Raw genomic sequence first — 19,655 nt, forward strand, 5'->3', positions numbered from 1 at the left:
GCGCTTACTTGTTTACGTTTAATTCCTGAACTAAACCATCCATGCCAGGGTTACCGCGGGAACAGAAGGGGCACTACCATTTTCATTTCTTGGGACACACGTTGTGATGTTAAGCTCCGCACAGCTGCAGTGTTTGTCAGCTGATGTCGGTGTGGTTTGCCCCTCCCCCATTGGGGACTGTAGCCTTTGTTGGCTGATGCTATGACCTGACACTTCCTCCAACTCAGAACGAACGCGTCTAAAGGAAGTTTTTGTTCAATTACATCACAGTGGATACTGGGTCAGTAGTAGCCAAGTTCAGGGATATTTATATGTGGGAAATTATTAATCTTAGAACTGATTAAACAACGTCAGGAGTTTAGGCTGCACAGCTGGGAAGATGAAGACTGGAAATAAATACTGTAACTGGGGTATGTATGTATGCATTTCCATTATTTTTATAAAATAGCCCATAGCCTCCCACTAGGCTTGGGGCTTGCACGAGAGTGTTTCATCTCCCCCTTTCTCTCTGTGTGAGTGCTGGCACCTTCAGTTGTGCTGTACTTAAAGTGGCCTAAATGTATGTGACAAGAGGATTGAGGTGTCTTCTTGACATATTGTGTATTGCTGGTAATCGAGTAGGTCAAGAACCACTACTCCAGCCTCTCTCATGACTTGCAAGTGGTATGGGAAGCAAACAGGAACTTGTGAGGCTTGCAGGAGCTTCACAAGGGTTTCTAGCGCAGGCTGCTTAGCTCATAATCTGATTGATTGCCAGATTTACCCAGGCATCCCAGGAGTTCTCCTCGGATGAGCAACTTCATCCTTACCCTGCCGGGGTTGCCATTTATGGGCTACTGTATTGTACATATGTCTGTGACATGTGCCTGTCCGTCCCCATCTCCATCTGGCTATCCTCTGGCCAGGACCCAGTCATACATCCTCAGAAACCTAAGTATTGACTCATGTTTTCTCCTAGATCACCAGAATTTAAGACATCTAAGTGAGAGACAGACAGAGGGCAGGGGAAATGACGGCAACTAGCTACTTAAGTATTCGTGTGCATCGCCCCAGTAGCCCCTTGACATAGCAAATGAGCAAAAGGGATAGGTAGGGCAGACTAGCCTCTGATCTTGCCTTAAAACCTGCAAAGAGAACTTGGCTGCCTGGAAGCTTCGGTAAACTTGGCCCCTCCCTTTCCCTCTGGTTCATCAGCAGCTGGAAATGGCCGATTCTTCTGGGCCGAGTATGCATTCAGTGCAATCCTTACAGATGCAGAACACTTGCATTGCCGGGGAATCCTGCCAGAGAACAGTCCTCAGCATCGTGCTTTGCAGCTATGGCGTTGATGGGGGAAAGGTCCATCTGGGCTGATGGCACATGAATTTGTAGTGGACTTTCCAAGTGGGTGATGTTGTGGCCGTGTGGTCTTAACTCTGTGCTACAGACATTCCAGATTCCTATTCTGGGCAAAATAACTGCTTCCAGCTTTTCAGAAAAAAGTTAAGGAAGGCCTGTAGGACTGGTCTCCATTCTCTCTTTAGCCTCTAATAGTATAAGGTGTTCTGTTTTTCTGTGCCAAAGTTAATAACCTATCATCAATTTTGGTTTTGGTTCAACAGAACCTGAGTACTCTTAATAAAATGGATTGTCTTACATCTTTCAAACTGCAGGGTTTGAAATCAGTTTTTGCAGATGATCTAGAATATTTTAATGAGATGGATTAGAAAATTAAGTACATTGCATACGTTCAAGTTGTGTGACATTCTTTCTTACAGCACCACAGATATATGCATATTGATAAACACGTATAAGTGTACCTGATGGCAATGTAAATTATTTTACTGCTGGTAAAAGGATGTGCTGTAAGATGGCAGTCACCAGGAGTGTGGATGGGCAGGGCAAGGTTTACAGAATCATTTAATTAGATCTCAGTGGTAGAGTGGCAGTTTACCCGAGAAATGGGCATACTTTATTCGACTGATTAAGGCGGTGTGCTAGGACATGGAGTGAGCAAATGTAAGGTACACAAAGTGGGGGTGAAGGAGTCTCCAGCCTGGCCCAGGAAGGAGCCTAACCTCTAAAAGAACGTTGTCTAGGGCCTTTCCTGGACAAAGTAACCATCACCCGTATGATCACCTTCAACATCAAGATATTGTCCTCGGACTTCCCTGGTGGCACAGTGGTTAAGAATCCACCTGCCAGTACAGGGGACGTGGGTTCGAGCCCTGGTCCTACATGCTTCGGAGCAACTCAGCCCGTGTGCCACAAGTACTGAGCCCTGCGAGCCACAACTACTGAAGCCCACGCGCCTAGAGCCCATGTTCCACAACAAGAAGACACCGCAATGAGAAAGCCCGTGCACCACAAGGAAGAGTAGCCCCCGCTCGCCGCAACTAGAGAAAGCCCGTGCGCAACAACAAAGACCCAATGCAGCCAAAAATCAATAAGTAAAATAAATTTATTTTAAAAAAAAGTTGTCTGGCCGACCTGCATAGCTGTGGACTTTATAGAAGATTTTAGAAGGAACACTGGAGATCAAACCCAAGTTTACAGAGCTCAGCAAGACTTTACTCTTGAAAACTGAGAACGTCCAAGAGAAGTGAAGGTCACAATAGAACTCATCCCCAGGAAAACCTAAGCTTTGCCGATACCAGCACCATCTTTTCCCACAACAGCAGCGCCTTTGCTGGCTGGTGCCCCCCAGTCCCTCCAGAGCCCCTCCTCTTTCCTCCTGAGACCCCAGGGCAGCGTCTGTACAGCTAACCTGGACCAACCAGTGAAACCGTGGCACCACCCCCTGTGGAAAAGGGCCCAGGCAAAGCCCCTCCTCCTCAGTGCTCCCTCTGCTTTCTCAGATCCCCCAGCCCCTGAATGCATCCGCAGGGAGGAAACCAGGGGAGCTGAGCCGAGCCCTGCTAAAGGTAAACGGTGCCCACTGGACCTGATGAGGGATTTGCCTGAAATGTAGTCACTTTTTATTTCCTGTTTATGTTAAATTATCTTTTCTTCTGCACTGAGTTCAAATTACTTTAAAAGTGGTGGGACAACTAATTTGGGACTTGGAGACTGCTTTTATGCAGAACCTGTTAAGAAAGCAGAGGGTTTAAGTCAACACTAAGGAACACAGAAGTACCGTGCCTTAAAAAAAGAGACTGCCTAAGTTTACATTTACTTACTTTGCTGATTTAGAAACTTTAAACAACATTAAGGCAAATATCAGAGTTTTAATGATTCCACCTCCTTGAAGGTAGAACTGAGAACCCACGTAAAGGCTCTTTAGGCCCAAGTGAAGGCCCTTTTCACCTAAGGGGTTGCTGAGTGATAGCTCAGGAAGATGTGAATCTTACTGGGCATGAGGAAGAAAAACCAGGGTCTGGACAAGCAGAGTCCCCTTTCAACATCGTCTTGTTTCTCAATATGCAGTGAGGGTTGGGGAGGTTTGCTAAAGGAATACTAAAATTGAAAGCCAGTGGCTTTTGTTATTTGATTTAGAGAGCTGAAATAAAGCGCTCAGCATTGCTTGCTTCCTGTGAGCTCAGATAATCACATCCGAAGGAAGTTATTCCTGGGCTCCTAGAGGAATTTACTTCCTTCTAATCTGTAATGTTTTACACATTTCCTGAGTAAAATAAAAATTATGAACGCTTCTAACATGACAAATAAGTTAGTCAGCTTTGCGAGTTAATGTATTCTACAATTTCATGCTATTCCAAAGGGAAGAAAGGCTTAATTTAGAAGAGCCTCATTATCTTCTAGTCAAAGCTTAATGGCCCACAGGTACCGAGAGTACCTCTACCTGCAGAGATTAAGGACGTCACACGAAGTGTGTGTTCCAGTCAGAGAAACTAGATGTGCTGAATTAAGAATCCACTTAGGAGGAACATAAGTACCGTTAACAACGCCAAACGAACCACTGGGTCCCCCAAATCAAAGGACAACGTCAGGCGCCATGCAGACCTGAATGTAACAATCAGGAGCCGGGACAGGCCTGCAGAAATACATAGACAACCCTTTTTCATGATTTCCAGATATGCTGCTCAGATAAAAATGCCTCTTCAATAATCTGTTTATGAACACATAAACCTCAACAAAAAGGACTTCCCTGGTAGCGCAGTGGTTAAGAATCCGCCTGCCAGTGCAGGGGACGTGGGTTCGAGCCCTGGTCCGGGAAGATCCCACATGCCGTGGAGCAACTAAGCCCGTGCGCCACAGCTACTGAGCCTGCGCTCTAGAGCCCGTGAGCCACAACTACCGAAGCCCACGCGCCTAGAGCCCGTGCTCCGCAACAAGAGAAGCCACTGCAACGAGAAGCCTGCACGCTGCAACAAAGACCCAACGCAGCCAAAAATAAAATACGATAAATAAATTTATATATCTATAAAAAAAACCCTCAACGAAAAATCATGATTTTGAAAAAATATGTTGACGGTAACTTCACGAAGTGAGAAATGAAAGGTGAAACACTGGTTAATGTTTACCCAATATGGCAACTGTCCTAATCTTCAGAGAAGTGAACTACGTAAGCACGGCCTCTGGGTTTTACAGCAATCCAGTTCACATACACCACAAAATTATTGAACCCCTCTGAGGTTCCAGGCTCACCAGCCCCACTTCAATGGAGAGATTCACAGTCCACACACCAGAAAGGAGCAAGGTCAACTACCAGTGTTCCAGAACTGGGAGCCGTGAACTTCTCTGAGGGCCGTGGAATTAATTTGTGGGTAGAGAAGACACCAACATTTTTCTAATGCCACAGACCAGAACACAGCACACCACAAGTAGAAAGGAGAAGCAGTGGCTCCAGAAACCGTTTCATGTCTACATTCATATAAGGGTGCGTGCGGGTGTATTGGATCCCAATATAAAATATTATTTTTCCCTGTGGAAATCAAAGTTTGGGATACAGACTATTTCTAGTGCCTCTGAATCACTGGGATGACGTATCTCCAATTACAAATGTATCGGCATTTTGGCTCACATTTACATCACTCTTGAGCTTCACCAGCAGGAATCAGTTCACGAGGACCTTCAAAGCCAAGAACAGGCCTAGGGCTTCTGAAACCCGGTTCACAGCCTGGCAACTCTGAGCGCCCAGGAGTTGCTACTTCTGCTTCTCAAGGAGATTTTCCATATACACAACAAACTAGAAATGATACTTTCTGAAAAGGGATGAGCTGCTCAGTTTTCAATTTCTGTTTTATTCAGTTTGCTCCAAGGGCAAAACCAACAGTACAGTGACCACAAACATTATTTTGACTGGCTCACAAGCCTGATCAGGAAAACCTGAGAAACAGAAAATGTTACCCAAGTTGCAAATAAAGTGCTCCTGGAGTTGACTGACATGACAGCAAGAAGGAATCATATAAATGCAACAGGTGTTAACATTTAGAACAGTACCTGTCACCTGCTCATTTCTAGGCAGTTCTGAGACCTTGTTGCAAACCCTTCATACATTACTGCCAATTTCCTTTGACGTGAAATGTGACTTTACAAGACTCTTCCTAGACCTTACTCTTGCTGCACTTGAGTGGTTCCTATTCCTACGGCGCTGGCGTATGCTGTCAGGATCTCCACTATCTGCTTAGTTTCTAGGGTCATTCGGGCTTCCTTCAGCCAGTCCTGTGCCACTCGTCTGGACTCCCCTTTCAGCTGATTGACAAACTTTGCTGCCAGCTCCAGGTCACCATGCTCAATGCAGTAGGAGGCATATGACAGTAACTTAAATGTGTTTGTATCCTCGGGGCAGAGCTCTGCTGGTGGCTTCAGCTGCTTAGGTGGGAACAGCAGCAGGGACTGTAAGTAGGAGAGGAAGTACTGGTATAAGCTATTCCTGGTCTCATCGATCATGGCTACCCTGTGGGCCAGTTTTTGGATGGCATAGAAACGGACTCTAAGGGTCTCTTCACTGTACACCCCACGGGTCAGGGACTCTGGAGGGAGGGCTGCGCTTAGAGCCTGGGCAAATTCACTATCGGAACAGCTGACTCTGATGGCCTCCACTGCGCTACCCAGGGGAACAGTGGGCAGGTCTGCGGATGCCGTCTTCATGCGGTACTTTAATGCCTCCACCGAGAGCCAGAGCTGGTGGGCTTTTCTGGCCTCCTCTTCAGCAACTGCGTGACCTATTAAAAAAAAAAAAAAAAAAAAAAAAAAGGCATAGACAGACTTTTTTCTCCACCTGACTATGTCCTCATACACAGAGAGAACTGGTACACCTTCCACAGCAGTGGAAGACGGGGCTGGAGAGAGCCTCTTCCAAGCCCATCCCACCACTTATTTATGGTGCGTTCTTTCCTAGCTGGCCTCTTCACATGAGGCAACAAGGCACGACATAATCTGCTGAGGACTTGTTTTTACTGTAGCCGTGGAGAAAGCTGAGAGGGTGGGTGTGCACAGATGAGTCTCCCTTCTTTCTTCCTGTGACATCTAGGAGAACGCAGGGTATCTAATTCAGATACATTTATCTTTAGAAATGTCTGAGAAAGAAATGTGATATTTAAATTAAGCCAAGACTTACATTAAGGCCATCAGAAACTTTACTTTCTACAAAGGAACGGACTACTGGATCTTGAAACTTCACGAGTACTTAGCTTATTGCTATGCTTATCTGACAAAAAAGATTCCATCACATCCCACAGAAACCCATTTTCTTAATAAAATCCTCACCGTCAGGACATTTCCCTTCCGGTGCGGCACATGGAGGCCTCAGCATAACTACCATCCATTTGGTGGGTGGAACAAGCAAGTCACCACCTCCAGGTAACCCTCCAACAGCAGAGCCCGGAGGGCGAACATGCAGCACACTGACCTTTCTCTCCACTCAGGGCACGTGAGACACCACCAAAGTGTGTTGGGTAAACTGCCTTGTAAATGGTGATCTCATGCCGGTCACATAAGGAGTAAAACTTCAAGTTACTTAGGTTTAATTTTTAGATCCTTTTAAGTTTCTTCTCACAACTCTCTAATACTACACACTTACCAAATCTGGGGCTAATTTTCTAAGAAATGGATAAAATTTATTAGAGGGACTTTGGCATCTTTATTCCCTAATGTCAATGCATGTATACCATTATCCTCATAGCAAGAATTTACCCTGAGAAGTAGGGCTGATGAAATTAGCTGTAAGAGGTCCATGTGCTTACTCTGAACAGCCTGCTCGATTCCTCTCAGTCTGGCGTAGGCAGTGTTTATATCCAGGGTATAGTTGTCAACTTGCTCTTGACTGAGCCGACGAAACTGTAATTCTTGTTCAGCGAGTTTCTCAGACAGGTCCTGAAATGGTAAACAGTGCACAGAGAAAGTGATGCTACCTCAGTGCATGTCACGTATCAGGCCACTAAGTCTTCCAGTGACTGCAGCCTCCAAAAGTAAAGAGGGCCTTTAACTAATCTCAAAACAGGTGTCATGAAACCCCTACATTATGTGTAAGGTTTCAAAAATTTCCTAAAGCCTATGTGATGTTTCATCTAATACAGATTTACTGGTGGAACCTAATATTAGAGGAAGAGGACCAGGAGGGGAAGAAAGAGGTCTATTAAAATGAGAAAATGACAACTTTAGAAAATACAGTAACTGTATGGCCACCCAGACATTAAATTGTATTCAACATCTTCCACTTTAAGAGTTCATTTTTCTCAAAATACTCATCAAAGAGAATTCAAAGTAATATACCTTTTCATATTGGTATAAGTTTCAATTTTCTGGAAGATTTCCTTACTTGGAAAACTTCATTCCCTTCTTGTGAGACAAAATAATAAGTTAATATATTATAAATGACTTGCTGAGTAGAAACTAATTATGATTAAAGGTATCCTGATGGTTTGCTGTGGTTTCCAAACTTAACCTCTCCGGGATGTTTCCTCAAATATAAAAATCTCAGAACTACCACATAATCCACAAGAGTTTGTGGAGATAAAGCAGGCGATACATGTGTCAAGTATTATTACCTGCTTTCCTGAAACCCCCTGTACCAACCCTCCTTAAAGCTTAAAGGCTCCAAATGACTAGGACATAAATACAAAACACATCTGATCAGTAACACATAGGTACACCTTTATGTAAAAAGGAGCAGATGTGAAATATACAAAAGTCCCCCTCCAGCAAGGAGGCACCACTAGAAATCTTTCCCCATTCTTCCACACTCTCAGACTGAATGACATGGAGCACATTAGAAGGAAAGCAGAGACTGTTTATAGTGTAAAGGGGAAAAGGAGGTTGAAGGGAGACGATGCTTTACGACAGGTCCTCACCTGCTCAAACTCGTATTTCAGTTCCTGTTCTTGGACCCTAAGGACATCTCGTAAGTGATCGGTGTGGGCAGCAGCCTGGCGGCGAAGCTGGGTCCTCATTTCATTCTCCATGGCATCTCTGACTTCCTCCACCTGTGAAGCCAAGCACAGTGATGAGGAATTCTCAATTCTCCACATACGCTTTTAGCAAAAGAGAAAGACCAGTAACCACGATGATGGCAGCTTCCACGTCCAGAACCCCTTACGATGAGCCGTGCATGGGAACACATTCTTATTTCAAATTCTCCTATGAATCAGAAAGTTGAATGTTGGAAGGTGACTCAAACAATGTCGCATGGCTGTGGCGAAATCAGATTTCAAACAGGGGTCTCTCTAACCCCCAGACTTGAGTTTCTTCCATATCACCAGGCTGCCTCCTGTACAAAGCAAACACTGTCATTTCCTGCATCACGTACTCCCCTGAGAATCAAGAAATCCGAGACCACAGGAATAACTACAAAGACTTGGGATCAAACACAGCTTCACCGCAACCATCTGTGTGACCTTAGGGAGATTATTCATCTTCGAAGTCTCCATTTTCTTGTCTGTGAATAATAATGCCTACCATGCAGAACTGTTAAGAAAAGTAACAAATGTCTGACAGTTACCGAACACAGTTTCTCTCAACAAAGAAAGCGCCTCTGAAACTGCTTATTTTAGTATGAATTCAGACTCAACACAGGCCAAATCGAGCCAAAACTATGAAAAGCCTACAATGTCTGGCCTAACAATTAGCCGTGGGTCATATTACAAATTATTTAATACTAATTACCTGGAAACCATAACTTCCTTTTTCTCAGAAACAATACAGTTAATAAATGAATCCATTCGGTCAGTGCATAAATATTTATGCAGTGCCAGCCCTGTGCCAGGCAGTGCCTACTGTAAGCTTGGATGCGATGGTGCTCAAGGCAGACAAACTCCTTGCTCTTTTGCAGTATACATTTCAAGAGAGGAATCAGTGACAGGCAAAACGGACATCTCAGACTGTGGTACTTGTTTTTAAGAAAATAAATAGGGCAATGTGAGAGAAAGTAATACAGAGACTCTACTTTACATTGAAGGGAACAGGATGGGGCTACCCCAGGGCAATAGATGTAGTCAAGGCACCAACACAACAGCAAGAAAGCCCAAGGTACCTGGTACACTAGGGAAATAGGGAAGTAAGGGAAGCCTGGCTCACAGCAACAGGAATGAGATCAAGGGGCTTCTCTGGTATCAGTTAAGAATCTGGATTTTACATTAAATACAGTCGGCAGTCAGTGGAGGATTTTCAGCAACATAGTGTCTGAGGCGAATACATTTTCTAAGGACCACTTGCCCGTGTAAATAGACATAGAAAGATGGGTATGCAAACAGGGACCCTGTTAAGACGATACTCTGAACTAAGGTGGTGGTGACTGAAGGAGAGAAAAGCGGAGCGTTTAGGGATTTATTCTGAATGCAGAGCTGGTAGACTCTGTCAATGGTCTGGATGCAAAAACTGATGGAGGAACAACTGAGCATGATTTCTAGTTTGATCAGTGAGTGGATGGAGGTTTATTTAGAGAGAAGCAGCTGAGGGGCTGGGAGACAGTTTGGAGAGAATCAAGAAATTCGTTTTGAACATGTTGAGTTTGAAATGACTACTGAAAATCCAGCTGAAGACATCAAGTCAGCTGCTGGACAGCCCTTGAAGCCAAGGCAGAGGTCAGAGCCAGCAATATAAGTGTCAGTAATAGACGGTATTTGAACTTCAAGGCCACAGGACTAGCAAAGAGCACCTGGAGGCAGCTTAGATGGATAAAGGGTTTCAGAACAATGCCAGTGCACGCCGCTATTTGAAGGCTGAGCAAAGGAAGCCAAGGAGCGTCAGCAAGGCAGGGGGAAAGGCCAGCAAGTGTGGGGTCTGGCAGCCTAGGGAAGAAAGAGCTTCAAGGAGGAGGAAGTGGACTTCCCTGGTGGCGCAGTGGTTAGGAATCTGCCTGCCAGTGCAGGGGACATGGGTTCAATCCCTGGTCCGGGAAGATCCCACATGCCGCAGAGAACTAAGCCCGTGCGCCACAACTACTGAGCCCGCCTGCCTAGAGCCCGTGCTCCGCAACAAGAGAAGCCGCCGCACCGCAACGAAGACCCAACGCAACCAAAAATAAATAAATTAATTAATTTTTTTAAAAAAGGAGGAGGGAATGGTCACCTGTGCAGCTGAGAAAACGCGAAGGTAGGATGAGTAGTCAGGTTCCCAAATCAGCCTGTAGACACCTATTTAATACATGATGTGCTCAGACGGAAGACTACAGCTATTTCATCCATGCTTCACCACTAACTACTTAGAAACGCTTGCAGAGAGGGGTCCAGCGGTTGGGGCTCAGCACTTCCACTGTAGGCGGCACGGGTTCAATTCCTGGTCAGGGAACTAGATCCTGCAGGCCATGTGTTGCAGCCAAAGAAACCCCAAATAAACAAAGAAACAAAAAACAACCCTTGAGGAGAAAAATATACTCGGAATCCAACAGACTCAGCACTGCTTAAGGGGACAGAGGCTCCACTGGGAAAAGGCAAGCTAGATAATCCTGGATGACAGTAGCTCGTTACCTTCTGACACCCCTGCATCAGCTCAACGTAAAGGCTCTCTGCTAGACCAATCCTTCCCTAGAAGTTCTGACTAGAACAAGGGCCAAAGTTCCATTCAAGAGGGGGGTTGGCCTGACTTAACAGCTAGTATTTTAAAGTCAGTGACTGCCGGTATTACCTCTAGAAGCAAACAAGTTAGATTCACTTTAAACATTAGGCAGTTTTGCTCATTTCTTTACCTTTCTGTCCTGTTCAGCCTGTATCTCACTTCTGTGATGTTCTAATGCTTTTGCCACTGCAGAGTCAAACGCCCGCTTTTCCTCCAGCTTCTGTTTCTCCAAGGCTAAGGCAATGTGCTGCTTCTCCATGGCTTTCTGTTCGGCCAGCGCCCTGTTCAGCTGGTCGATGCGGCGATGCGCGTGAGCGATCAGGGAGTTTAGGTCGTCGGGGGACAGCCTGTCAGCTAGACAAAACCGCATGAAAATGTTGATGATTTCACCAAAATCATGCATCTGCAAGGTAGCTTGCCTCAACTGATTGTAACTTAAACAGCTAGGAAGAAAAGCCGAGAGGAAGGAGCGGACGTTTAAAAAGAGATGTAGAGGCTGCCGTGTAATCAGAAATTCGCAGCTCGTGGCCAGCAACTAAGCATTTTCAATCCCAAGCAAAATAATTCAGGGAGGCCTCCAAGTATAGAATCAGTTTTTTTCCAGGAACCCAAATAAGCGGTACTTCCAGTGTGAACTGATGATACATTGGCTTTATAACTCACCATAATTCTGCCTCTAAGGACAAAGCTTACAATTAAACGTACTCACTTCTACATTTTCTGCTAAAACGTGAATCAAATCCAAGTTCTCTCAGACTTTTCCCTAATAAGAGTTTTCTGCTTTTTCTTACACAGATAATATGATCCAGGACAGGGATCTGCAGCCAGAGCTGTCCATCAGAATCACTGGTAGAGCTTTTAAAAATAATCATACCCAAGGATTCTGATTCTGATGGTTTTTTTTCTTCTTTCCCCAATCTCACACTCCAGAAGTGTTCTGATATATTACCACAGGTTAGGAATTATGGCTCTAACAGCAAAATAAAGAATATGGGAAATACTATGATAAACAACTCAATTCCACGATACGTAGATTGAAAAGCAAAAAACCAAGTGAGGATGAGAGATTTATTGACCAAATTCACCACGTGTAGCTCCTCTGGATACTGACTTGAACAAAACAACTAAAAACACTCATTCTATAAAGTGATTAGGAATATTTGAACACTTAAGAGATATCTTTGATGACATTAAGGAATTATTGTTGACTGGGACAATGGTATGGTCACCACATTTTTTAAAAAACATACTGAAAGTTTTTACAAGCTGAAGAATATAATGTTTGGGATCTGCTTCAACATAAGTTGGGGGAATAAATGAGACAAAACCAGCCATGTGTTGGTAACTGCTAAAGTTGGGTGATGGGTAAACAGGAGTTCATTATAGTTTTATTACTTTTTAATGTTTCAAATTTTACAAAATAAAAACTTAAATATATATATTTATATAGATATATATATATCTTTTATAAAAGATATATATCTTTTATAAAGATATATATATATATATCTATCATATCTACAGGTTTCCAATCACATAGTGAAAACATTTTTGTTCCTGAGAGCACATGGATGACAAAAATATACAAATCAGATTTATCACATGCAACATAATTCTACTTTAGATTAATTTAGACGGTTTAGTATAAGAATCATAGGCAAAACGAAAAGACTTGAGTCTTTTAAGACTCAAAACAGAAGCCTTTAAACATAAAATACACATAATTACTCACCTAGGTCAGAAATACCTACAAAGAAAAAGAATAAGTTTGAAAAAAAGTAAGTACATGTTTCAGTTATTAATCATTAAATAGGAATATCCAAAAGAAAGCAAGAAGGAACCAGAAGCTAGTAGTAGAAAAAGCATATTTTGGTACTGGGAAGTAAAATGATGAGTTTATTTCCTAAAAATTTTTTAAAGGATCAGAAGACATTATATAAATCAAGGTAAATTCTAACATTTCAGAAAACAAGAGAGTCAGTGATATTAAAGCAGTCTTGGTTTCTGGGGACTCATCTCTAACTACTTTTGTAAAGCAATCAACTTGGTTAGTTTTTACATGGAAACTACAATTCTTGTTTATCCCATTTGCATTAGTTCGTAGACTATTTCACGAAGGCACAGTCCTGACTGTGTTCTCAATACCACGCCGCTCCTAACGTTGCAAATACTTAAGAAATTAATTTTTCTTCTTTGGAAATTTGAAAACAGTGAACTCACATTAAATTTGTGCTTAATGGGTGCAAATTAAACTAAGAACTGTGACTGCCTGACGTGGCGGAAAGGAAAAAAAAACAACATTCTGAAGAGTTCGGATGATGCTCCCCGCCACGATCTCAAGTACCGCCGCGTGAAGCCCTGACAGGAGAGGACCCGCAGCCAGTCTCCTGCCTCTCAGAATAAGCTGCTTAATATCCTGGGTATGACCCTTGGATTCAATAAGTTCAAAGACAAGTATTTTTCATCCAAAATGGCTCTAAAAGTTCAACTACTTAATCTGGTATTCAACCAAAGACACAGGGATCTGTCCCAATGCTGCAGGAAAAACCGGCAAAAGATGGACGAGGTTAAGAGATAATAGGTCAGTGTCAACGTGGCACGCAAGTATGGCTACATATACTAGTCTACTAGCAATAAAGGAAATGTCCCTCGGGAATACTGACAACCTACAAATTGCACCTCATTCTCTCATCCTGGCAACACCCATGCGCACACCTCCTAGTGGCGCCTCCTCCCTCCTCCCACAGTGGTATCCGCTATCTGAATACGGTGTTTATCACTCATTTTGTTATACTTCACATACGCATGCATCCTTAAACAATATATAGTTTCGTTTTACATGTTCTTAAGCTTCATGTAAGCGGTATCCTATTTTATATATTCTTCTGCAACTTTTTGCTTTTCCTTAACATTTATGTTCAAGAGAAATGGTCTGGGTCATTCATCTGCACTGTCATATGTGTGGTATTTAACTGTCTTTGATTTTTCTGCTCTTACAAACAGTGCTGCTATAAACATTTTAATGAATCTTCCTGAGCACCTGTGTGAGTCTTCCTGAGCTCATACCTAGGAACTGAACTGTTGGATCGGGAGTATATACGCTGTCAACTTCACTAGATACAAGTTATGGTTCAACAGACCAGTTGCTGGGAATTCCCTGGCAGTCCAGTGGTTAGGACTCAGCGCTTTCACTGACAGGGGCCTGGATTCGATCCCTGGTTGGGGAGCTAAGATCCCACAAGACGCACCGGTGCAGCCAAAAACAAAACAAAACAATTGGTGAATGATCACTTCTAAGTCTCTTTCCTATTCCTCATTTTCAGTGCCCTTGGCATACACACTGGGTGACCCATATCATCACTTCGCCCTCAGATTACTCCAGCAGCTTTGAATAGCTTCCTTACCCTGAAGCATCCCTCCCTACGTCAAACTCACCCTCAAGCTCATAAAAATGAATTTTCCTACTTATGATAATCACATCATCCCTCTTCTCCAAAGCTCAAAAGGGGGTCCTGGGTTGCCAATACGAACCAATCAGCCAGAGAACAGTGAGGCCAGTAGGTAAGAATGAGATCCTGGCCCTAGCCCCAAACGTGGACAAACTACTTAAGCCCTCTGTGTCTCAGTCTTCTCATCTATAAAACGGACATAATAATAAAACTCACCTCAAAGGACCGTTATGAACTTTAAAAAAGTTAACTACATGTGAAGCACTCAGAACACAGTGCTAGAAATAAAATAATGCTCAACAATGTTAGCTAAATATTGTTATGTTTGCCACTGTGCTCAGCTATGGAGAACACAGAAAAAGTACCAGACAGATGAGTGTCACCAGGATACTTATAACTTAGGGAAATAAGACTAATAAGAGAAAAATAACTGGTAACACACATCAGTACTAATGAGCTTAGTATAGGTCTTAAAAGAGTTCAGATTTCAGAAGCGAGAACATATATTGAGGGCTGAGGTAATCATGGAATAAGTCACTATCTCCAGAGGGACACAAGCAATCAGTAGCACTGGCAGGAAAACTCTGCAGCTGTAGGCATGGCTGGAAGGGAGAAACTTCAGCAGGTGCCATTTGTACCTTTCAATCTATTTACAAAATAAGAAATTAAATGGAGGTTGCCTTCCTCCCTCTAAAAAATAATCCAAAGATCACACTGCAGAAGATTTTCCCTTTCTATATGATACGTTTCTTTCATGCTGGATTTTCCACCTTGGTACTACTGACTTTCTGGGCCAGACAGTTAGTTGGAGGGGCTGTTCTGTGCACTGTAGGGTGCCAAGCAGCACCTCTGTCCTCTACCCTACATGACACTAGAACCCCCCATGTGACAAGTCTGTCTCCAGACATTGCCAAATATTCTCTGGGGGCAAAAATGCCCTGAGCTGAGAACACCTGCTTTATGTTTTCATGCTTTACAATAGCCATTTTTCTAATCAGCCAAAAAAAAAAAAATTTTTTTATTTTATTTTATTTTTTATCTTGGCCGCACCACGCAGCTTGCAGGATCTTAGTTCCCTGACCAGGGATGGAACCTGCACCCTCGGCCCTGAAAACACGGAGTCCTAACCACAGGACCACCAACGAATTCCCCCCTGACCCAGGTCCCCAAACTTTTTAAGCTAAAAACTTCACAGGCTGGCATGGAAAAATTAGTAGGATTTAGCCTACTGGGAAGACCAAAGACAAGTATTTTAGATGAGAGAATGCAAATTTCTAGGGATGGCACTCATAACTAACTCTCTATAGGCAAAGCCTGACCTGCCCTTTCAATCTTATTTAATTTACTGCAGCAAACCTAGACTCCCTGCTATCTACCAACGTCAGGTTTAAGCCAAGGAGCTTACATCCAACGGACAGAGATACGCACACAACAAACAAAAACCAGTGAGTAAGTATTTCAGACGGATTAAAAAAAGGTAACGTGGTAGAGTGACTTGTGGAGGAGGATGTCTGTGGGATAATCACATCTGTCTCAGTTGTAACCTCAATGAAGCCCAGCCCTTGAAAGAGTCTGGTGAGGGAAACGGTACAGATGTGGCTGAAGCAGGCCTCCTCAAGGACACACCGTCCACACTGTCCCCTCTGCTGCTAGTCAGTTCAAACAAGTTTAACCAACAATGTTCAAATAAGACTGACTCACTGTTCCCACACTAAACTTTGTGTGATTCTCCATTTAATCCTCTCTTACAAATCCTGCTTTTATTTTTTGCTTTGACAAGAATCTGGTGTCTATCTCCCTCTTAAGTGAGTCAACTACATTAAAAAAACTAACTACATATCTGAGTTAATAACAGCCTTGACTCCACTTCTTGCCATGACATCTCCTTGGTTGGCTATGATGCTGTGAAAATTCCTGCACTGTCTTTATTACCTGAGCTCCTCAGACCAGCCACGGTTCTGTGATGCAGCCTTGACACCTTCACCCCAGAGAGGTCTATAATGCCAGTTCTTCAGGTGCTACCTGATGTTCAGTTTCTAACAGACGCTGGCATTTAAGAAGTACTGTTTTGATTTTGTTGAGCCTGGTAATCTCCGTGATTCTTATTACTCTCACAGAGCTTCAAGGAAATGTGACTATTCCCTGCAGTTACAACGTGTAACTGTTGAGCCATCAAAGTTCCATGCAGTCTGAGCTATTTGCAGGTTGAAGGCCACACAGCAGATTTCCTTTCCACCCAGCACCCCCGGGTGAGTTCTCAACCACAGTGTTGTCACAAAGCAGTCATAAGGTGTGCCTTAAGTCATTCATTATGAATATTTTTAAAGTCACAAAGGCTTTGAATAATTTTACATATATATAATATGCTAACAGAGTCAAGGTTATGTCACTTCACTCACTTAGATTCCAAATTACACTGGCTGGAACTTGTGTCCACCATGGCTAAACCAGGTGTGTCACCTGTCACAGGTGTGACTGAAATAAAATGTTGAAAACACGATACTGCATATCAGATGAGATATGCATGCCAGAGGGGTTTACACTAGAGAATGGAGCTGAAGCAAGTTTAGATCAGTTGATCAGTTGTTAAAAAAAAAAAAAAAAAAAAAAAAAGAAAAAAAAAAAAGGGAAAGTACCAACACTTCAGTTGTACTTACTCATCCCTTTCCACCCTGGCAAGACTTCCGGTGTAATACTGTCCAGTTCTCGTTTAAAGTCATCCCGGGCTTGGACTACCAGCTCGTGATACTGAGACACAACCTTAGCCTCAGACTGAGCTGCTTTAACCTGAACAGATACAATGCGTATGTGGTTAAAGTGAACAGAAAGTACCGTAAACATTCCAAAATACTCTAAGTCACAGTCATTTATTTATTTACATTTGGTTGTGAATATATAAGCAATATATAGAAAGAAATCTCAAGCTCAGAAAAAGGAACGTAAGTCTTGTCTTTGTGTCCTTCTAATTCTATTCAGATGCCATGGGCAGGCCCTGTCCCATCTCACTGTGCCCCCGTCCCTCTTTCTCTGGGTCACGGGAAATTACCCATACACATCACAAATGCAGACTTGTGAAATTTCCATAAATGGTAATGACCATGAGCAAATGTTTACCTATTATAAAAAGTATCAACAATACTGAAGAATCCACTTTGTGTCCAAAGCAAGTTTTTAAAATTAGTTACAACTAATATTCTTTTCAAGGGAAAAGGGAGAAAGATGACAGGAATCTTACTACATTCCAGAATTCTTAAAAATCCTTTGACAAAACAATTACATTTAAAAATAAAAAATACTTGTACAAGATCTAAGAAACACACCTTTTGGACCACATTATCCAGATCAACTATCAAGTTGTGAAGTTTCCCCTCTGCAGCAGTTACATAAGATTTGGCCCCAGCAACCTCTTCTTTCTTTGCATTTTCAATTACACTTTTCATCTTCTCTAACTCTTCTCTGGAAACCAATAAAACAAAACAAAGGTTTAGTATTAGTCCTTATCAACTTTATTAAAGAATATGACAAACAATTGTTAAGTCTATGAAAAATTTAATTTGGAAAAAACTACTCAATGCTTTTCCAGTCAACAGGCAGAGAACCTTTCCTCACCAACAACTGAAAACACCTTGGTGAGAAGCTAGATTTATAGAGTGAACCGGACGAGTAGCATGGTGTACAGGAAAACACACAGGCTTCAGAACCAGAGAGACTTGGATTCAGCTCCCAGACTGGCCTCTCCTTTGCTGCTCACCCTTATACAGGGAGTAGAAGTAATTCATGCTAAGTAACTTGCACGGGGCCTGCTACATCAGGAGCACTCAATAAATGGCAGCTTTTGCAAGGATTAGGTTGACTCCCCTGCCAATGAGAGCTTGAGGAAAGCAAAGGCAAGGGAGGAGGCCTAAGAGCTCACTAAGCAAACAGCTGGGTCTTCAGGAGCCCTCACGATTCAGGCTGGATGGACTATGGTCTACCCAACCACAGAACTCAGAGCCCTGACTCATGGTCTACTGATGTGAGCATAATGCCTTCAATCTGCTAAAAGATATGCTGGCTTTATTAGAAGGCTTCTCTTTCTCTAAATATTTTGTTAAGACAGCAAAATTTTGAATGACAAATATTGATTAGGTGGGCCAAAAGGTTTGTTCAGTTTTTTCCGTAAGATGGCTTTAGTAGCACTTAAACAATTTTGTTAGATTGTATGTGACAGCTGTCGTATCAGCATGCATTAAAAAAAAGAATTATCAGGGCTTCCCTGGTGGCGCAGTGGTTGGGAGTCCGCCTGCCGATGCAGGGGACGCGGGCTTGTGCCCCGGTCCGGGAGGATACCACATGCCACGGAGCGGCTGGGCCCGTGAGCCATGGCTGCTGGGCCTGCGCGTCCGGAGCCTGTGCTCCGCAACGAGAGAGGCCACAACAGTGAGAGGCCAGCGCAAAAAAAAAGAATTATCAAAATTGGTGAATTTTTTGTGTGGCCATTTTAATATTGAAGGTGGAAGAAAAAAAGCAACATTTTCGGCATATTACACTTTATTTCAAGAAAGGTAAAAAAGCAACTGAAACGCACAAAAAGATTTGTGCAGCGTATGGAGAAGGCACTGTGACTGATCGAACGTGTCAAAAGTGGTCTGCGAAGTTTCGTGCTGGAGATTTCTTCCTGGACGATGTCCATGGTCGGGTAGACCAGCTGAAGTCGATAGCGATCAAATCGAAACAATAACTGAGAACAATCTATGTTACACCACATGGGAGATAGCCGACATACTCAAAATATCCAAATCAAGCATTGAAAATCATTTGCCCCAGCCTGGTCATGTGAATCGCTTTGATGTTTGTGTTCCATGTAAGTTAAGCGGAAAAAAACCTTCTTGACCGTATTTCCGCCTGCGATTCTCTACTGAAATGTAATGAAAACATTCCATTTTTAAAACAAATTTGTAATGGGCAATGAAAAGTGGATACTGTACAATAATGTGGAATGGAAGAGATCATGGGGCAAGAGAAATACACCACCACCAACCACACCAAAGGCTGGTCTTCATCCAAAGAAGGTGATGTGTTTATGGTGGGACTCCTCTATTATGAGCTCCTTCCGGAAAACCAAACGATTAATTCCAACAAGTACTGCTGCAAATCAGACCAACTGAAAGCGGCACTCGACGAAAAGTGTCCAGAATTAGTCAAAAGAAAACACGTAATCTTCCATCAGGATAACCCAAGACTGCATGTTTGATGCCCAGGCAAAAACTGTTACAGCTTGGCTGGGAAGTTCCG

General features: G+C 43.1%; 1 protein-coding gene across 3 annotated transcripts in view; it reads right to left on the minus strand.

The window, feature by feature from the left end:
• Positions 1 to 5,152: 5,152 nt before the first annotated feature.
• The window catches only part of IMMT (inner membrane mitochondrial protein), a 48,394-nt gene continuing 33,891 nt past the window's right edge, over positions 5,153 to 19,655 (minus strand). For 2 of the 3 annotated variants that reach the window (XM_024743789.1, XM_024743792.1), the window contains exons 9-15: positions 17,702 to 17,837; positions 17,039 to 17,168; positions 12,665 to 12,679; positions 11,063 to 11,286; positions 8,232 to 8,363; positions 7,125 to 7,254; positions 5,153 to 6,104 (exon numbers count right to left, since the gene is read on the minus strand). In XM_024743789.1, coding sequence (XP_024599557.1) covers positions 5,491 to 6,104; positions 7,125 to 7,254; positions 8,232 to 8,363; positions 11,063 to 11,286; positions 12,665 to 12,679; positions 17,039 to 17,168; positions 17,702 to 17,837 — 1,381 coding nt within the window. In that variant the 3' untranslated portion in view covers positions 5,153 to 5,490. The remainder of the gene's footprint in view (positions 6,105 to 7,124; positions 7,255 to 8,231; positions 8,364 to 11,062; positions 11,287 to 12,664; positions 12,680 to 17,038; positions 17,169 to 17,701; positions 17,838 to 19,655) is intronic. The other variant, XM_024743791.1, reaches the window with a different exon arrangement.

This window comes from Neophocaena asiaeorientalis, unplaced genomic scaffold, assembly GCF_003031525.2.
Source record: "Neophocaena asiaeorientalis asiaeorientalis breed wild unplaced genomic scaffold, Neophocaena_asiaeorientalis_V1.1 scaffold114, whole genome shotgun sequence".
Lineage (NCBI taxonomy): Eukaryota > Metazoa > Chordata > Mammalia > Artiodactyla > Phocoenidae > Neophocaena > Neophocaena asiaeorientalis.